Source organism: Symphalangus syndactylus, chromosome 21 (assembly GCF_028878055.3).
Source record: "Symphalangus syndactylus isolate Jambi chromosome 21, NHGRI_mSymSyn1-v2.1_pri, whole genome shotgun sequence".
Classification (NCBI taxonomy): Eukaryota; Metazoa; Chordata; class Mammalia; order Primates; family Hylobatidae; genus Symphalangus; species Symphalangus syndactylus.
In genome coordinates, this window is record NC_072443.2 from 22,341,486 (window position 1) to 22,361,177 (window position 19,692).

General features: G+C 38.3%; 1 protein-coding gene across 2 annotated transcripts in view; it reads right to left on the minus strand.

The window, feature by feature from the left end:
* GABRR3 (gamma-aminobutyric acid type A receptor subunit rho3) overlaps positions 1-19,692 on the minus strand; it is a 56,192-nt gene that overhangs the window by 25,464 nt on the left and 11,036 nt on the right. The window contains exons 3-6 of one of the 2 annotated variants that reach the window (XM_055259639.2): positions 14,179-14,291; positions 13,579-13,689; positions 6,306-6,373; positions 771-994 (exon numbers count right to left, since the gene is read on the minus strand). In XM_055259639.2, coding sequence (XP_055115614.1) covers positions 771-994; positions 6,306-6,373; positions 13,579-13,600 — 314 coding nt within the window. In that variant the 5' untranslated portion in view covers positions 13,601-13,689; positions 14,179-14,291. The remainder of the gene's footprint in view (positions 1-770; positions 995-6,305; positions 6,374-13,578; positions 13,690-14,178; positions 14,292-19,692) is intronic. The other variant, XM_063630495.1, reaches the window with a different exon arrangement.

The window sequence follows — 19,692 nt, forward strand, 5'->3', positions numbered from 1 at the left end:
ATTTCAAGATCCTTAACTTAATCATGTCTGCAAGGATTCTTTCTTTTTCTTTTTTTGGTCATATATGATAAGCTTCACAGTTTCCAGGAATTAGGACATGGATATCTTTCGGGGCATCATTTTTTCACCCTACTTGAGAATTTTTCTAAGGTTTGTAGGACATTAAAAAAAGCTGAGTTGCTTGGGTTTACCAAACGTTTTTAGAATTATCCATGATAAGCCACTCAATATGCACAGAACTCATTTGACTAAAAGAAAATATGGAACATTAAAAAGGGAGGGCTGTTATAGCAAACTGTTGGAATGCACAATTTAAAAGAACAGAAAAAGAAAGCAAATTAGTGTTAGCTTGAATGATAGCCATGCCTTCCCATGAAAAATGAAGGAGACAATTAAGAAAAGTTATTTAGCGAATCCAAGGTTCCAAAACTGCTTGGTGGGGTGCAGGGGTGGGATGGAGTTGGTGAGGAGGAAAACAGGCTTGTTTACCTATAATATTGTGTGCCAGATTTTAGGATTTCCATAATTCAGCTCCATTCTATTTGTCCAACTGACATATACCCAGAGTGGGTATAGTTAGAATAGAAAATCGTTTTTTAAAATCTGGATGTTAGAACCAGGGGAAAATCACATCTTATGCTTGTGTCCCAATCTCCAGCATCATTAAACAGACAGCAACATTGTGAGTTTCATCTGAAATGAGCATCATCAGCTTTGGTGCATACGGCTGCAGTACAAGGAAGCCAAAGGCGATAGGCAGCTTTCCTTACCTGAGACTTAGGAGGACGTTTCCATCAGGGTGTACACGCAGCATGATATTCTCCATAGTTGTATCATGGATGAAGGATCTTTTTGAGTGGACGAAAAAGATATCAGGCACCCAGATCTTTCTGGTCAATCTATGATCAAATGTCATGCTTTTGTTTGCTGTGCTAGGAAAGGAGAGCCTCTCGTCTTTCCAGTAATGCCTGAGATAAAAAGTCATTGTAAAGTCCTAGACAGAGAGAAAAAGAGACCAAAACAGCCAGTAGGAATATGGTTCAGGATGACCACTCAACACTATTAGTCCCAGGACTCATTCCTATGGTGTTAATGACTTTTAAGTGAATGGTTAATATTGTAGTTTCAGGTAGATCTAGGATGAAGCTAAGGAGGTTATGCTTTGAGCTTCTCCTTCACATGGAACCCAGTGAATGTTGAGGATTTCTGGGAGTTATAATAGAATATTCAAGTTGGGGAAGGGGAACCAGGTTATAAATGGGAAGCATTTCTGTGTAAGCATTCTGGTAAATAACCCAAAGAGATTTCAGAAGAAAGGAACCTGAAACTTTACTATTTTATTGTCCATTATTTTATTGTGACTTTCTTTTTTATTCTAAATCACTTTTAAAACTGATTTTATATTGATACTCATGTTATTTTTGTTAAAGAAGTTTTCCCAAATCGAATAAACTATAGTCCCACAAAAATGTGGATGCAGTGTTTACTAGAGCTATTCGTGTAAAGCAAGTTGTCAGAAGTCCTGGGACAGAGACAGAATCATCCTCAGCTTGAGAGACAGAAAGCATATTGTGAAATGGTAGTTCTCAAAGTTTAGTGTGCAAAGATTAACTTCTGAAGTTTGTTGAAATGGCACATTTCCCAGAAGCTAGTTCCCAGAGATTCTGATTCAGTATGGCTCAGGGATTTGAATTGTTAATGTTTATTCTTACATTGTAAGAATGTATTGATGAGAGGAAAAAACTGTACTAGCATTATATTAGAAAAAATCATTTATTTACTTAATAATTTGAGTTTTGTTTGGCTCTCAGATGTTCCAAATATTTGGTTGTTTGAATAGAAACTCCCCCAGCTTCATCCAAATTATTGGCCGTTGGACAATTACAATTTCTTACTTCTTACTATTTCGCAATTGCTTACTTCTTACTATTTCACAATTGCATACTTCTTACTATCTTTTTTTCCAACGATAATCAAATTTTTCTTGAACCAGTGCATATCATAGAACTTTGGCATTTATTATACAAACAAAGGATACATTTCAGTAAACTCTGAATGAGTCACCAATTAATTATGAGCTAGTTTGTCCTAGGTTCAGAATAGAGCTATACTGATTTATGGCTCTGGATTAATCTAGGAACATTAGCCATGTGTAATTTTGAATTAGGGTGAGGGCAAATAAACAGAATGGTTCCTTCACTAACATAATACAAGGAATTTTGTGGGTTACTGCACAGAGTGCCTTAATAAGCATATATTTAGAATTAGATGCTCAGTCTGATCTGAAGTTCACTAGGCAAACACTGAGTTTATGCAGCCAAATAGCAGATGTTGGTGCATGTCTGTGATATAGCAAGTCACTACACGCTGGCGCTATCAGGAGCAGGCCAAACAGCATTCTGGCAGGAGGGCGAGGCAAAACTTAAATGGATCGAAAGTGAAGTTAGGGTGGACGAGAGAGTAGAAAGATGATAAATGAGAAGCAAAAACCAATAAACAAACCAACAAAAAAACCAACACTAGGGGGAAGAGTGAATCACTGACAATCAGAAAGCATTTTCAAACTGGGCATGTGAACCCAGTCCAGTTTTATCTGATACGGACTAGCACAGCTAACCTTATTCAGGAGGTAAAGATGATGTCCAGTTCTGGGTGCTGCTGGTTAGAAACAATAAGGACTTTAGATGCAAACTGGGTCATTCAGAAATGACTTGGATAATATGCCAGGAGAGGGGAAATAAAAGCTTGTTCAGAGCACAACAGGCTTGGGGAAGTATCATTCAGAAATGACTTGGATAATATGCCATCCAGAAATGACTTGGATAATATGCCAGGAAAGGGGAAATAAAAGCTTGTTCTCAGAGCACAACAGGCTTGGGGAAGTATCAGTAAAAGAGCTGCCTTTGGGTAAGAAAGGGGCAAAAGCTTCTAAACCGATCTTTTTTGAGTAGTGAGTCCTGAGTGCTATTCCCTTCTGCAGGAGAACGGCAAATGAATATTTAAGACTTACATTGAACTGAAATAAATATTGAATTAGATAATGATAAAGATGAGGCAGACCATTAGCTGAAGAGTTTACAGACTGAAACAAGGTGTAATGGGTCATAGAAGATTTTGTTTAGACCTTTCTAGAATTTTTATGTGTCCTGAACTTTTCTTTTAGTGATTTGGAGGAATCACTATAAATAAAAATGTGAATTAAGGATATAGATGAAAAGATTATTTGATTTTAGTGACTGATATTTTCTAGGTCCCTCCCTCAACAGATCCCTGTTTGTTCACTTTGTCTCTCTCTTTTTATCTTTAATTGCACTATTTGCATTATTACAAAAATAATACACAGAATCTAAATTTTAAATTTTAACACTCTGAAAATCACTATATAAGCTACAGTTTATGTATCAACAATACTTATTCTAAAGCATATATAAAAGCAACTTTTGAAAGTTTTATAAGAACACACATGTAAAATATTCCAGAAAACGGAAAGAAATTCAAGGATTCACATACATAAAAATGGCCATCAAATGAGTAGATTGGATAAACAACAAACTAAATCTTTTCAGATGGAAAATGGAGTTTGAAAAGAAAATAATTTAACTTTTCCCAGTTCATGGAAGAGCTACTCCTTGGTTTTATTAAAAAACAAACAGAAAACCAGACTGCCATGTTTAAAGTAGAAAATAAAGGACAATAAGCATCTGGATAAGAGCTGTCATCTCAAATGACTCCAAGGATCAGGTGGGCAACTTTAAAGAAAGAAGTAGGCTGAATCTAGAGAAAAGCAAGGCTCGGGTTCCAGGACAAACTGGAGGGCACAGGCCCCATCTGAAAGCATTCAAACTTTTTGTTTTTTTTTTTGAGACAGAGTCTCACTCTGACACCCAGGATTAATTGCAGTGGTGTGATCTTGGTTCACTACAACCTCCACCTCCCAGGTTCAAGTTATTTTCCTGCCTCAACCTACTGAGTAGCTGGGACTACAGGGATGTGCCATCACACCCAGCTAATTTTTTTGTATTTTCAGTAGAAACAGGGCTTCCTCATGTTGGCCAGACTGGTCTTGAACCCCGACCTCAAATGATCTGCCCACCTCGGCCTCCCAAAGTGCTGGGATCACAGGCATGAGCCACTGCTCCTGGCCCAAACATTAAATTGTTTAGTACTTTGGGTAGAATGGAGAGAAAAAACTAAAATTCAAACCAAATACAAAATTGAAACCAAACCAAAACATATTCATAAGCTGCATCTTACTAGTAGGTACCAGTTAGGGCCTTTATCATTAACACCTGAAGTTGGTGTAGTATTGACAGAAAATGAAAGAGCCCCATCTAAAGAGGATGACGGAAAAGATAGCAACTGAGGAGAAAGAAATGAGATGGAAAAAGCAATTTAAATATAAAGACACATAGCCATTGGGTAAGAACACGTGATAGAGTTTGGATGTTTGTTCCCTCCAAATATTGTGTTGAAATTTGATACCCAGTGTTGGAGATGGGGCTTGATGGGAGGTGTATTAGTCCATTTTCACACTGCTATAAAGAACTACCTGAGACTGGGTAATTTATAAAGAAAAGAGGTTTAATTTACTCACAGTTCTGCATGGCTGGGGAGGCCTCACGAAACTTACAACCATGGCAGAAGGCAAAGGGGAAGAAAGCACCTTCTTCACAAGGCAGCAGGACAGAGAGAGAACATGTGCAGGGGAAACTGCCACTTTCAATCAGGTCTCATGAGAACTCTCTCACTATCACAAGAACAGCATGGGGAAAACCGCCCCCATGATCCAATCACCTCCCACAAGGTCCCTCCCGCAACATGTCAAGATGAGATTTGGGTGGGGACACAGAGCCAAACCGTATCAGGAGGTATTTAGGTCTTGGGGGCAGATCCTTCGGGAATAGCTTGGAGCTATCTTCTTAGTAATGAATGAGTTCTCAATTATTTCCCATGACAGTCTTCTCCCTTCCTCACCCCTGCCACCTGGAGCTGGTTGTTGAAAGAACCTAGTACCTCCCCCACCCCCATTCCTCCTTCTCTTGCCATGTGATGCCTGCTTCTGTTCACCTTCCACTGTGAGTAGAAGCTTCCTGAGGCCCTCACCAGGAGCAGATGGCGGTGTCATGCTTCTTGTATGGCCTGCGGAACCATAAGCCAAGCAAACCTCTTTTCTTTATAAACTGCCCAGCCTCAGGTATTCCTTTATTGTAACACAAACAGACTAAGACAACAAGGAAACAGGCATTGAAAATTTGAAGCTATAAAGGCACTCTTTATTTGGGATAGAAAAAAAAACTGAAGGGGGCTCAACCAAACTCTGAAACTATATTAACAAATTAATAGATCAAGAGTGACTAAAAAGGAAATATATCTGAAAACAAATATGTAGGTACTCGTATGTATAAGCTAGCAATGATATTAACTATTCTTTCTTAGAGCAAAAATCTTGAAAAACGTAAAATCGCTTAAATGAAACATGTCTCTGGTAATTATGTAAACAAGGAAGGTGGTCCTAAATTGGGAATAGAGAAAATAAAATGGAAAATTACGGTTGATAATATTAAAACATAAAAGTAGCCAAAGTGGTTAAGCGACGGGAAGAAGAAACAGGAAAGCAAGGCATGCGAAATGTCATAAAAGACAGAAAAAGGCTAACAGGAAGCTTGAAGATAAGGGATCGGTTTCAAGTTTTATGGATATTTCATAGAGTGAATAATGCTCTAGGAAAATACAGATGTTTCATTGCAAAATTAAATAATGGCAGTCTTTTTTAGATTTCTAGAAAAATATAAGGGAGTAGACAAATTTTTAATTAAATTTTTAGTCCCATGAAATTAAAAAAATTCTTTGTCCTCTGCTACTGGTTGTCTACAGATAAGCAAAATTAATATCATTTGACATATTTGAAAGCAGTCCATCAATGCTGGTTCAACTGTTTATTATTTTACAGGCAAGGACCCATGATTCGGATTTCATATCGCACATATAGTTTGGTCATCCTTCTGTTTATACAATTGTTCCCAGTTCTTGCTACATAGGTAAATATATCATGATGTTCTACAGTGTTCCACCACTAGAAATCCGTTAGAAGGAAAATAGAAGAGTAGAAAAGGAATGAGAATTGTAATCAAGATTAGAATGAAGTGGATAGAAGAGAGCACAGCAATCATGAGCCTATGATTAAGGAAAGTAGGAGACATAAATAACATACATAATTAAAATGATTTATTAAAATACTAGTGATTTTGACACTGCCGCGTTTCTGTCTTTTCAGAAAAAGAGCAATATCCCATGAAGAAACTTACCATGTTAGTCTCTGAAATGCTGTCAATGCTTTCAACATGGACATCTATACCTACTGGCACTGGGGACCCTTCAGAAAGAAGAATGGTTAATATGCTGAGGAATGCATTATAATCATTTTAAAACCATTCAAAACAGAGAGATTAACGCTCTTGGACAGCAACTGAATTACTTTTAAAGTTTTTTTAAACAACACATTTCTCCATTATTGAATCAGTTATTATATGCTCAATTATTATAATAAAGGCACATGTGTAAATAAATGGTATTCCAATAATCATTACTCATTTGCTTGGGATCATGTCAATAGTTTCCTCCTCTAGTATAAAAGTGGTGTCTCCAGTTTTTTTTTTTTTAATTTTTTATTCTTTTTACCTACTAGTGATTTAAAAAGGAAAACTGTTTTGAAAACATGTCTTGAGAGTATGTAGAATTACGTACTCTATATGGTAATGGTCATATCTCATAGTCAGGGAGTGTCATAGAATCCTTGACATGGGCAACGTTGGGACCTTTTCTCTGCTGTCAAAAACATCAGCCTTTTCCATTTGTGCTGTGGTTGGTGTAGAGGAACACAGAGAAAATTTTATTGAGACTAAAAGTGCAATGCCACACAGGGACACCACAGATCAGATTCAGAAGTGTCCCTTTGCAGATCAGCAGCAACCACAGGCTGCATTTGGGAAGAAGCAAATATCCTTAGAAATCCATTTAATGAGAAAATACTGAGAGTAGAATTGGAGCAATTTCAGACAGAGCACTGCTTACACTTGTACAGTTGAGTCTCCCAGAATCAGGTTCATGGGCCCAGAAAATCTGAATGACAACCAAGAGAATCCAGACTAGACTGACCTTTCCTAGTTACACCTAACAAATGATTTCACCACTCCCAGTGTGAGGCGAAATTGATGTCAGAAACATCTAGTTTTGCAATGGAAATTTTATGTACATATGTGTTAAAATAATTTATATATTTATATATATAGTCTTTCATATGTTCTATTTCCACGTAAGCCATTCTCAAACCTTATTGTCTATATAGTCCTGAGTTTTAAAAAATGTTTTCAATTATGGTTGAGAAAATATAAATCCTGCCTAAATGGATCCAAGCTGGTTGTTTTAATCGAGATTCAAAGATTTAGGCCGGGTGTGGTGGCTCACGCCTGTTATCCCAGCACTTTGGCAGGCCGAGGTGGACAGATCACTTGAGGACAGGAGTTTGAGACCAGCTTCACCAACATGGTGAAACCCCATCTCTACTAAAAATACAAAAATTAGCCGGGCGTGATGGTATGTGCCTGTAATCCCAGCTACTCAGAAGGCTGAGGCAGGAGAATTGCTTGAATGCAGGAGGCAGGGGCTGCAGTGAGTTGAGATGGTGCCACTGCACTCCAGTCTGGGTAACAGAGGTAGACTCTTTCTCAAAAAAAAAAAAAAAAAAAAAAAAAAAGGAAAAAGAAAAAGAAAAAAGAAAGGAAAACAAAAGAAAAGAAGATAAAAGAAACAAAGAAAGATTTAGAGGAGTCAAGCCTGAAAAGCTTCCTTAATGAGGCTGAGGCTACATAATGCCTGGATGTGCTACATGGGACAGGCGTGCCATAATTCGACAGCCCTTTAAATGCATAATACTATAGAAACCCAAGGTATGTCTTGCCAGTCCTGTATCTTTTCTGTGACTGCCCCAGGAATTAACTGATGTCACCTTCACTTCATTAACAAATTCCCTTTTTTGGATCCTCAAATCCATGCCCTCGGTGTCATTTTTTTACTTTCAAGGGTTTCAGTTGGCCAGGCACAGGGATGGCATGCAAATATATTCCTGCTTCAGGCTTCTGGAATACCTCAGTTACATCTTAACTACCATCTTCTTCCTGACATATTGGATCAATTACTATATACCCTATAACACTAATTGTGACTTTTTTTTTTTTTTGAGACAGAGTTTCATTCTGTCGCCGAGGCTGGAGGGCAGTGGCACGATCTTGGCTCACTGCAACCTCTGCCTCCTGGGTTCAAGCAATTCTCATGCCTCAGCCTCCTGAGTAGCTGGGATTAGAGGCATGTGCCACCACGCCCAGCTCATTTTGTTCACCACGTTGGCTAGGCTGGTCTCAAACTCCTGACCTCAGGTGATCTGCCTGCCTCGGCCTCCTAAATTGCTGGGATTACAGGCATGAATCACTGCACCTGGCCAAATTATGACAATTCTTAGTGTTTAATGGTGATTTTGATTAAGCATTAACTTGGGAACATCTCACTATTATTCCTTCGTAGGGTTCGGCTCTGGTGCTTTTTTATGTGTCTGTGCCTTTTTTCTTGAATTAGTAGAATAATCAAAATAACAATTCATGAAAATATCTTTGCCATGGCTCTACCTGGTATTTTAGATTGAGTAAATCTTCCCAATAATTCCAAAACTCCAAGGGAAGAAAAAATTTGGAAAGGTCTTGGAGGAGCGGCAGAATGTCCCAAATGAAGCTCTAGCATTAAAGTCACTTAGACTAGAGTTTGAAACCAGCTCCACAATTGTTATGTGCATGAGAGTAAGTAACGTCTCTAAGCTCAGTTTACCTGATTTATAAAATTTGTCTAGTAATACTCACCTTGGAGACTCATTTGAGGACTAGACATAGTACAGTTACTGAACTTAATTTGTAGTCAATAAATGGCACACAATCAATGTTATCACTATTGCAATTAAGCAAAAATATAAACCTGCCCCTTAGGAATGTAAGCCGCTACTCCCAGCCCTACGCATATTTAGATAATGAGTCCAATCTTCACAAAAAACAAAGAAAAAGAAAAAGATACAGTGCTTCTCATGACTTTTTTTTTTTTTTTTTTAAATCAGAGAACAACTTGCAGTTAGTACCTCATGGTTTATAAATAGATCCTAGTTGCTGACAACTGTCTCTACAAGCCTGGGGACAGTCTTGTAAAACTACCCTCCAAGGACCTATTCATGCCACTGCTGCCCAAGCACTGGAGCCTAAGGGTTGTTTGCAGGCTGATCTGAGATTGGGGTTAAAACATAGCTTGTCTGTTAGGAATGGGTTTCTTGAAATACCTTTGATTTCTTCCTTCCGTCCTCCAGATTTATACCGGTTCTGGTGGGGATAAGCTCTTCTGTTTGCAAGGAAAATGTATGCCCTCGGGTGCCGTCTGGCCTCATTTCTTTTTTCTCTCTTTCTTTCTTTTTTTTTTTTTTTTTTTTTGAGATGGAGTCTCACTCAGGCTGGAGTGCAATGGTATAATCTCGGCTCACAGCAACCTCCACCTCCTGGGTTCAAGCGATTCTCTGGCCTCAGCCTCCTGAGGAGCTGGGATTACAGGCATGTGCTACCACCCCTGGCTAATTTTTTTTTTTTTTTGTATTTTTAGTAGAGACGGGGGTTTCACCATGTTGGTCAGGCTGTTCTCGAACTCCTGATCTTGAATGATCCGCCTGCTTCAGCCTCCCAAAGTGCTGAGATTACAGGCGTGAGCCACTGCGTCAGGCCGTCATTTCTACCTGGTTTGAGCTCCATGTCCCACTGCACCTTATTCATGGGTTTGAGGAACTGTATTACGCTCTAGCATTCTTGAGGATAGAGTAGAGAGTGAGCAGCATGTAAAGCCAAAATGCAGAATCAGAGTTTGGGAGCCGGATAAAAGCTCCAAAGATCATTCTTTTTACAAAGAAGGAGCTGAGTCACAGATAGAAGGTGGCAATAAAGCATATGGATTAAAACCCATGGAATTTGTAGCCATATAAACCCCAGTTAGTGCCAAACTTCTGTAAATACCTCAACTCCTCATGTAATCTGTAAAACAGAATATACGGGACCCACTTTATAGGGTTGCTGTGATTATGTAAAAGGAAGCTTGTCAAGTCCTTAGCCTAACCCCATTCAGATGTATTAAAACCAACTTACGTGTTATCTATCTATTGGATCAGTAATAAATGTAACAGTGTAAATAATAATTTTTAGATAATTTTATTAATTCAGTACCTAAAGCATTTGAAATATAGTGAAAATTAAATAAATATTAACCATTATGATGATGGTGTCGATTTCTCAGGATCACTAACTAGGTAGTAGCACACACATTTATAATCCTTTTTGTATATGGAAAGACATAGCATCTATTTGGTTTTTATGCAGGCTGGAATAATGAGGGCTAAATAAAAGTTATACATCTGATTTGTATAATGCATTTAAAGTTCATTATATAATATATCATCTAATCTTTTAATTATAGCCGCTTTGTTAGCTAGAGAGAGCTGATTTTAGCTCCACTTGACACGAGGGAGTGCATACTCAGACAGGTTACAACACGTGCCTGAAACCCAAAGTTAGTTAATGATAGGAAAGTAGCCAGATCCTTCTGACTCCCAGTATAGTCCTCTCCTTTGACAAGCAAAGACTGTGCAAGCAGCTTTTATAACTTTAGCTTTTGTCTTGACTCTGTAGCCAGTATCTGAATACTGAAATGATTTCACTTTGAAGAAACAAAGAAATTATCATCTATAAAACTAAAACAAAAAAGCCCTTAGTTATGGGAGGCGTAAAAGGTGGGGAAAACATAAATAAAGAAAATGAGCTGCAATTTATAACCCAAGTTAAACAAAAAGCTCCCCTAAATTTATATCCTCCTGTTTCCACATAATGAGTCAATTAATCTTCTAATGCTTTATAAAAGTAAAAAAACACTGCAGTAGCAGCTGGTTTTAATGTTAAAGCTAATTAGGAAAACACATTAAGGCAAGAAAAGTGCTGAAGTTACATTTAGCTCAAGAGGGAAGAAGTATGTGCGTGTGTTTGTGTTGTGGACAAGCATAAAGAAAGAAGATAAATTAAAGCTTGTCTTTTATATTCTGCAGTCTGATTTCCCCAAGGAAGGCAGCCATGAGAACAGAGAAATGGGTCACTGGTATAAGAAGCTGTTCTGACCAAGACAGGTAAGAGAAGGTTAAGGAGTGTATTTCACAGAGCTACCAGACTGACACTTCGGACTGAATTTATGGATTTTTCTGCTCAAACTGACTAAACACACAAGCCATTTGGACACCATTTCACCCCAGTCTATGATTGTCAGAAAAATTTCTTAATCATGGGATTATTTGCCACCTGCCACTAAGTAGCACATTTCAATTGCATTTTTAATAATCCCATAAAGTCGCCTCGGGAAAGAAAGTATTTTTTAAAAAAATGCATTTTCATTTTTAAAAAATCTTAAAATATATCTCTAACAGATCAGGCAGAGTGGAAATTTCAGGTCAATTTCATGTTTTTCTGGAGTGGGGGAGGACGAGTTATGGACGGAGAATGAAGGCACACATGTTTTAAGATAAAAGAGGAGAGTTGACTTCGTCATCTACAGAAGTGCTTCTCAAACTAAGGTTTAGGGGAATCACTGCAGAGTTTTATTTAGAATCCTGAGATGGGGCCCGTGCATCTGCATTTCTAACTCCCAGGTGATTCTGCAGCTGGTCCACGGACCACTTTGAGTGTCAAAGCCTCTCTAGACCGCTTGGTTCAAGGTCTACATTCAAGGATAGCCATTTTTCTCTCAATCTTTCTACCTTTACTTGGCCTCAAATAATCTCCATAAAACCCCTTTCCTCTAGGATAGGAGCGAGTTTAATTGAGGAATCTAACCTGACGTGAATTAGGGCAGGTTTTTGAATTCGTGTTGAAAAGAGTACATCAGGTAGAGCTTTCAACTGTGGCTCCGGAGTGGCCAGTTTCAAGCCATTCCTGTGCGACTGGCGCCCCCTGGTGGCCGAAAATCCATGGCCAGGCAAATTTATCGACTGAAGATCCTGCTTGTTACATGGTGGTAGAGGAAATATTTCAAAGAGCTTTTATAGAATCACAGGGACCAAGGTACAGAATATCTGCATAGTAGTTGTAGAGCCTATTATATAAACTTTGGGAAAATTTGGTTGGGGAAACACAGTCTATTGAGAACGGTCATAAGGAAGATACATAAGAGAAGTAGTGAAGAAAAGTAAAAAAAAGAAATAGAGTCTCAGAAGAAAAAAAAAGAGACACATTTCTAAACCTGCTTAATCTCAAGGCTCCTGAAATCTTAAATTATGATTCAATAAGTGTGAAAAAAGCTCTGCAAAACAAAAAATTAAACTCACCATGATTTCATCTGATGCTGATCGCCTAATACAGTGGCTTTCAAGTTGTGATTCTCACACCAGCAGCATTACCCAGGAATTTGTTATAAACGCAAATAGTTGGCCCCACCCAGATCTAGTGCGTCAGAGACTCTGGGGGTGGAACCCAGTAAGCTGTGCCTTCAGAACCCCCAGGTGATTCTGATGCTCACCAAAGTCTGAGTCACAAATGTGGTGAAATCAAGGTTAGACCCTTAGAATTGGCCAGGTGTGGTGGCTTACACCTGTAATCCCAGTGCTCTGGGAGGCCGAGGTGGGTGGGTCACCTGAAGTCAGGAGTTTGAGAACAACCTGGCCAACAGGGTGAAACCCTGTCTCTACTAAAACATGCAAAAATTAGCTTGGCCTGGTGGCACGTGCCTGTAATCCTAGCTACTTGGGAGGCTGAGGCTGGAGAATCACTTGAATCCGGGAGGTGGAGGATGCAGTGAGCTGAGATAGCGCCACTGCACTCCAGCACTCCAGCCTGGGTGACAGAGTGAGACTCCGTCTCAAAAAAAAAAAAAAAAAAAAGAACTGGAACCAAATGGATTTCAGGAAATTGAAAAAACAAACAACCACCCCCCCAAAAAAACTCAATCCTCAACGTAAGAATATTTAACATAAGTTTGTGTTTTGTCTGTTAATAAATTTGTTCTCTGCGGTTTTGTCTGTTAATAAATTAGTTCTCTGCGGTACCTACATGCCTATTGTCCATCCCTTGGTCATAACCACATCATGAGAAGAGTATCCCCCGCCCTGAACACTTGTGGTATTCGTATTCATCAGAAGGCTGTATCCGTTCTACTGCCAGAGGATCTTTCTTCTCACCCTCATCCATACTTCCCTCACCTCCACATCTCTAGGATTCTCAAAAGTTGTCACTTCAGGAATTGTGGAAGTGGAAGGCTCCGTCAATGAAAGAAGAATCAGGATGGATTTAGCTGTAAGCCAGAGAGTTTAACCTGATGATTTCACCATACCCTGTGTATTGTTGGAAAACTTGGTACCCTCAGTGATGCAACTATGTGTACATTAAGTAGTCTAAGGAGAAGAAAGTCTTTGTTCCAATTATGTACCTGTAATATGAATTTTCATCTTCTTTACCTGCCATCGCAACTCACCTCTATCACTTTCTGTTTTCATGGCCTTGGGCAAACCTCTTAACCTCTCTTAAGACCCAGTTTTCATATTGCAATATTAACTATCATGATAGTGCCTATTTCATAGGATCACTGTGAAGATGGAATAAGATAGTACATTAAGGAGTATTCTAACACTGGATCAATCTTAATTTCTAGAAGTGATAAACCGTTTTTAAAAGAGAATTCAGCAGAGTACGTTCAGAGGGAGCCATGGCATTTGCCATACTAGTTCTTCCCCCAAAACGTGGCATTCTAGCTCATAAGAATATTCAATAAGATTTTATAAATAACATGTATCCAATTTAAGGATTTTAGTTAGAAAATAAGTTGGTGTATAGGCAACATATATCCATTCTCTATTTATGGAACACATACTATTTACTACAGTGTGCATAGTAGGCAAATGAGTTTTTTGGACAATTAAAAATGGATAACTCATCAACTGTTCTCATTAAAGAGAAGGTGATTGTAAAAGCCTTCTTTTTTTTTGTTTTAAACTGATGAACTTTACTTGCATTTTCACCTCCATTTTGACAGTACAATGGGTTTTGAAATGAATTTTGAGAGGATAATACTCACCTCCAAATCCAGGTCTTATTGCAAAATCGTTGTCCTCTATATGGAGAAGTTGCTCATATTTCTGAGGCCGCACTTTGGTACTGTCATCTTTCCTCATTCTAGTTTCTTGTTTGCTGTTCCCCCAAAGGGAAAAAAAACTTTTGAGATACATATGCTTCTGGATATTTTGATTTAGGTTAGCCATCTGTGCTCAACATAGCATGTTCTGAAATACATACATAAAAGCTCATTTTCTCAGTTCATATTAAGCCAAAGAGCTGTCAACATTTGTTCTTTATTATATAAGTGTGGAGCAAATAAGGTAAACCAAATTTTGGAGCACCTTAAGTGACAAACTCAGTTTGGATTTAATGCACAAACTTGTATTGTTTCTCAGAATATGGTTTTTAGACCTGGAAAATCCCAATTATCTGAGTGGAGGTGATCAAAACTCAGAGTCATGGACTCCTGTCCCAGATCAACTAAATCAGTCTCCTAGGAAGCAGGACTTAGTAATCTGCACCTGAACAAGCTACCTAGGTGATCCTTGGGGTCACTGGGGCTGAACAATCTCTGCACTAAGACAGTGGGAAAATAAAAGGACCGGAAGATAGTAAACAGATGAAGGCAGTGTTTTACAAAGACAAAAGGAGCAGAAAATACAGGGTGCAGGCTGAGAGCGCACCGGGCAGAATTCCCTTCGGGGGTTCCAGAGCCTGAGGGATGGCAATATTTAGAGCTGAAGCCAGGTCAAATTGTGAAGTAGGTGATGTCTGTTTTTACCTACAGTTCTCTAGGGCAAAGGAAAGTGAGCAGTAGCCTCTTGGTCCTATGTGTCCTGACTGGGAATAAGGCCCTGTCTCTCCCTGTGTCTGTGAGCTTGAGCAGGTTGCTGGACCTCCCTGATTTGTTTTCTGCCCTGTGACACCTACTTCTCAGCGATACTGTGGGTGTGGAGGGGAAATGTCTGTTGTAGCATAGCTCCTTTGTGAGCAACTTGCAGCAGCCTTCAGCCGGAGACCTCACTCAGCACCTCCTTCCAGAAAAAGGTGGCTGTCATCATCATCATCATCATCAGCATCATCATCATCATCATCATCAGCAGCAGCAGCATCATCATCATCATCATCATCAGCATCATCAGCATCATCATCAGCATCATCATCAGCATCATCATCATCAGCATCATCAGCATCATCATCATCATCATCAGCATCATCATCATCATCATCAGCATCATCATCATCAGCATCATCAGCATCATCATCATCATCATCAGCATCATCAGCATCATCATCATCATCATCATCAGCATCATCATCATCATCATCAGCATCATCATCATCATCATCATCATCAGCATCATCATCATCATCATCATCATCAGCATCATCATCATCATCATCAGCATCATCATCATCAGCATCATCATCATCATCATCAGCATCATCAGCATCATCATCATCATCATCAGCAGCATCATCATCATCATCATCATCATCAGCATCATCATCATCAGCATCATCATCATCATCAGCATCATCATCATCATCATCATCATCAGCATCATCATCATCATCATCATCAGCATCATCATCATCATCAGCATCATCATCAGCATCATCATCATCATCAGCATCAGCATCGTCATCATCATCATCATCATCAGCATCATCATCATCATCAGCATCATCAGCATCATCATCAGCATCATCATCATCAGCATCATCAGCATCATCATCATCATCAGCATCATCATCATCAGCATCATCATCAGCATCATCAGCATCATCATCATCATCATCATCATCAGCATCAGCATCATCATCATCATCATCAGCATCATCATCAGCATCATCAGCATCATCATCATCATCAGCAGCAGCAGCAGCATCATCATCATCATCATCATCATCGTCAGCATCATCATCATCAGCATCATCATCATCATCATCGTCATCATCGTGGGCAGCAGGAGTAATAACGCAAGACCCTGAGGGCTCTACTAAGTGGATCCTAGTCATTCTGAATAGCTGATACGCTTTTGTATTAATACAAAATATTAATTCACATCGGAAACCAATGTGAACTTTAATATAAGACAGGTAGGTGAACTTTCTTACACAATAAAGTGACTTTGATGGGGAGAATTTCAGAATCTGGAGCAGCTGCTAAAAGGAATACATCTTACGGGCACCTGAGATCACCCAGTGTGGTCTTTCAATAGGGAAGTTTCTGGCTGAAACCATCGGAGGTTTACAGATGTATAGTTTATTATTGATAGAAATGCAGAAGTTGGGAAAATAAATCTGTTTTTGGTAGAAGGCAATGAGTTTTATTTTAAACATGTTAAGCCATTATGTCCTATGAATAATTGAACACATACAACTAGTTTTTCCAAGGAGCTAGAATCAACTAGAAAAGTTCTTTCAAGGAGCTAGAATGAACTATTTATTAAAAAAATAGCAGCTAGCTTTTATTAAATGCCTACTATGTTCAAGTCACCAAGCCAAAGTAAACATTATCTTCATTGGCATACATCCAAATTATGCTGTATTTGGGCTCTATGCTCAGAGCTTCTGATTCAATAGGTTTGGGGTATGAGAATTTGCATGTATAACAATTTCTCAAGAGATCTACTGGCCTAGAAAATAGTAGACATTTAATAAAAGCTAACTACCTGTTACTATTTTAAGAAAAATGGAAATGTAACTGTGAGTGAAAACTCATGAAAATTTGTAAACCCCTTTGGTAATAATCTTTTAATACAGCTAAATGGCATGTCACTAATGTGTCTGCTCAGAAGCATACCTCTCCATGAGATTGAAAAGGATAAATCTTAATTAAGAATCCCACGAATGCTAAAGACAGAGCCCACTGTGAAATGCTCTCTTGGCAGCGTGTGAAAGCACGTGCACCTGTTCTAACTTGAGGGCTCTTCAGGTGCACGATGAGATGTTCCATATTTATCTACTTTTGCCTTTTTTTGTATTTTTTGTACCTTCTATTTCCCAAAAAGGATCTGTTGCTTAAATACCATTTTAAAGAATTTTGAAAATGTATATATTCCCCTCACACATATTTAAATAGACATTTACATTTCTTCATCATAAATTTTGAAATTACTCAAATATTGATGATTTCAAATAAAACATATTGTTCCTTTAAGTGTATCCAATAAATCTAAATATACACATTATGCATTTAAATATACCTGAGCAAGCTTTTTAAAAATCAGAAATTTTATATCTTTTTTTAAAAAAACTTCTATCTCCATTTTATTTACTTCATATAATTTTATCACTCCATCATGTATCTTTGTAAGAAAAATGTGTAAACATAGAAATTAACTTTTTTATTTTCTATGACAATTACAAGTGGAATAAAACATAATTTGTATAAATATTGATACTTATTAAAATTAAGAATAAAATTTTATTAAAAGTGTATTTATTAATGAACTGATGATTCACTTTCCCCAATTATTCTATGTATCAGCAAATGGGTATTACTCATTGCTGGAATAAAACTCTGTTTTTGCATTAATTCTGTTCTTATTTTTTAATCTTTATAGATGGAAATATTGAGAAAGTTTGTTCATATATGTGGAAGTACATGGAATTTGAAGAAATTTTGTTTCAGTATTCTTTTAACAATGTAACTTAATTATTTAAACTCCTTACTTGTTTTTCAAAACTCACACTGTAGAATTTATCTTCAACAATTATTTTAATGATTCATAACCTAACTAATTAGGTTCTTCCTTCAATTTTGTTAAAAGCAAAAAATAGAGAATTGCCATTAAGAAAAGGATGTCTTCTGTAGCGTCATCCACTATCTCAACAACAATATTTGTAATGATCTCTTTGTACCCAGGAACTTTTTACACGCTGGGGCAATACTTGTAGGATTCAAGAAGAGGGAGAGGGATGCCTGTATATTGCCAGGTGGGACAGAGTAATCATTAAAAGGAGGTAATAAAGGATACTGCAGGTGGTGAGTTGATCCGTTTTAAGAAATAGGTCAGAGGGAAGTTAAAGATCCAAAAACGGTTTTAAAACTACTCATGTCTACATGCCCCTCAGATACCTCGCATCTACCCTTAGAGGTATAATACATTGTACCCCAGGGGGATAGGCACCCTGGTTTGAAGGCCTCTGATGCATACATAGGAAGGTTAATAAAATTAAGGATGAAATAAAACCAAGGAGACACAAGGAAATTTGCTTAATAAAGGATCACTATATAATGGAGCATCAGATTTAGCTCAGAGTGTTCTAGTCTCATTCTATACACAGATCACTTTAAATCCCTTTGTGTCTTCTCCCCCTCCCCCATTCTAGAAAAAAATTATTTCAGTTTAGCAGCTACTGAGAAGAAGTTTTGGATTTCTTCTGTCTGAGGAGAGGATCTTCTAGGAGTCTGAGTCCTGACGGGATCAGGCAAAGAAATCTCAGTTCATGGGAGAGTCTCTCACTGGCATTCCTAATCTTTGTCCTTTCCCACAAAGTATTATGAAGACTGAGAAACAGTAGGCGTGAGTCTTGGTAATAGGTGTGGTTTTTCTCTTTGAATTAGGGCCTTTTCCTTCCTGGGTCACACAAAGAAAACATATTTCTATGCTCCCTCTTCTCAGTGTCAGAAACTCTACTGTAATTGTGTGACAAAGAAAGTAGAGGTCTGGGAGGAGGGAAAGCCTAGATTCTGAGTAGTCTCAGGGGGACTAAGAGGGTCTTTGAGGAGGACATAGTAGTCAAAGGATTAAAAACTAGAACCGATTGAGGAAAAGGAAATGCACCTAACTCATTCTGCGGCATTGGAGTTTTATAAGTGGAATGATAAAAAATCATCTGACTTGAGTCACACACACTCGGTTGGCTGCCTTATAAAACTGCTTTCCCTAGAGCCTGGAGGCCTATATATTTGATGAGTTAACTAGAATCAGAACTTGAAAAGAACTAGGTCTGACATGAAGAGACTATTTACCCAAGGGAGGACATAATTAATAAGTAAATTTAAAAGTATTTAATTGAGGGGGTCAAGAGTGTGATACCAATTGAAGCCATAACTGTCATTTTATATCTATTAAATTAGCAAAAGACAAAAAATAATGTTAGTGCCCTATGCTGTGAAGGATATGATGAGGCCAGGTGTGATGGCTCACACCTGTAATCCCAGCACTTTGGGAGGCAAAGGTGGGTGGATCACTTGAGGTCAGGAGTTCGAGACCAGACTGGCCAACATGGTAAAACCCCATCTCTACTAAAAATACAAAAATTAGCCAGGTGTGGTGGTGGGAGCCTGTAATTTCATCTACTCAGGAGGCCGAGGCAGGAGAATCACTTGAACCTGGGAGGCAGAGGTGGCAGTGAGCCAAGATCATGCCACTGCACTCCAGCCTGGATGACAGAGTGAGACCCCGTCTTGGGAAAAAAAAAAAAAAAAACGATATGATGAAATCCTTTTTCATTTTGCAGGTGGGAGTATAAATATTGGTAAACTCCCCTAGAAATTCATCTCAAGAACTATAAAAAT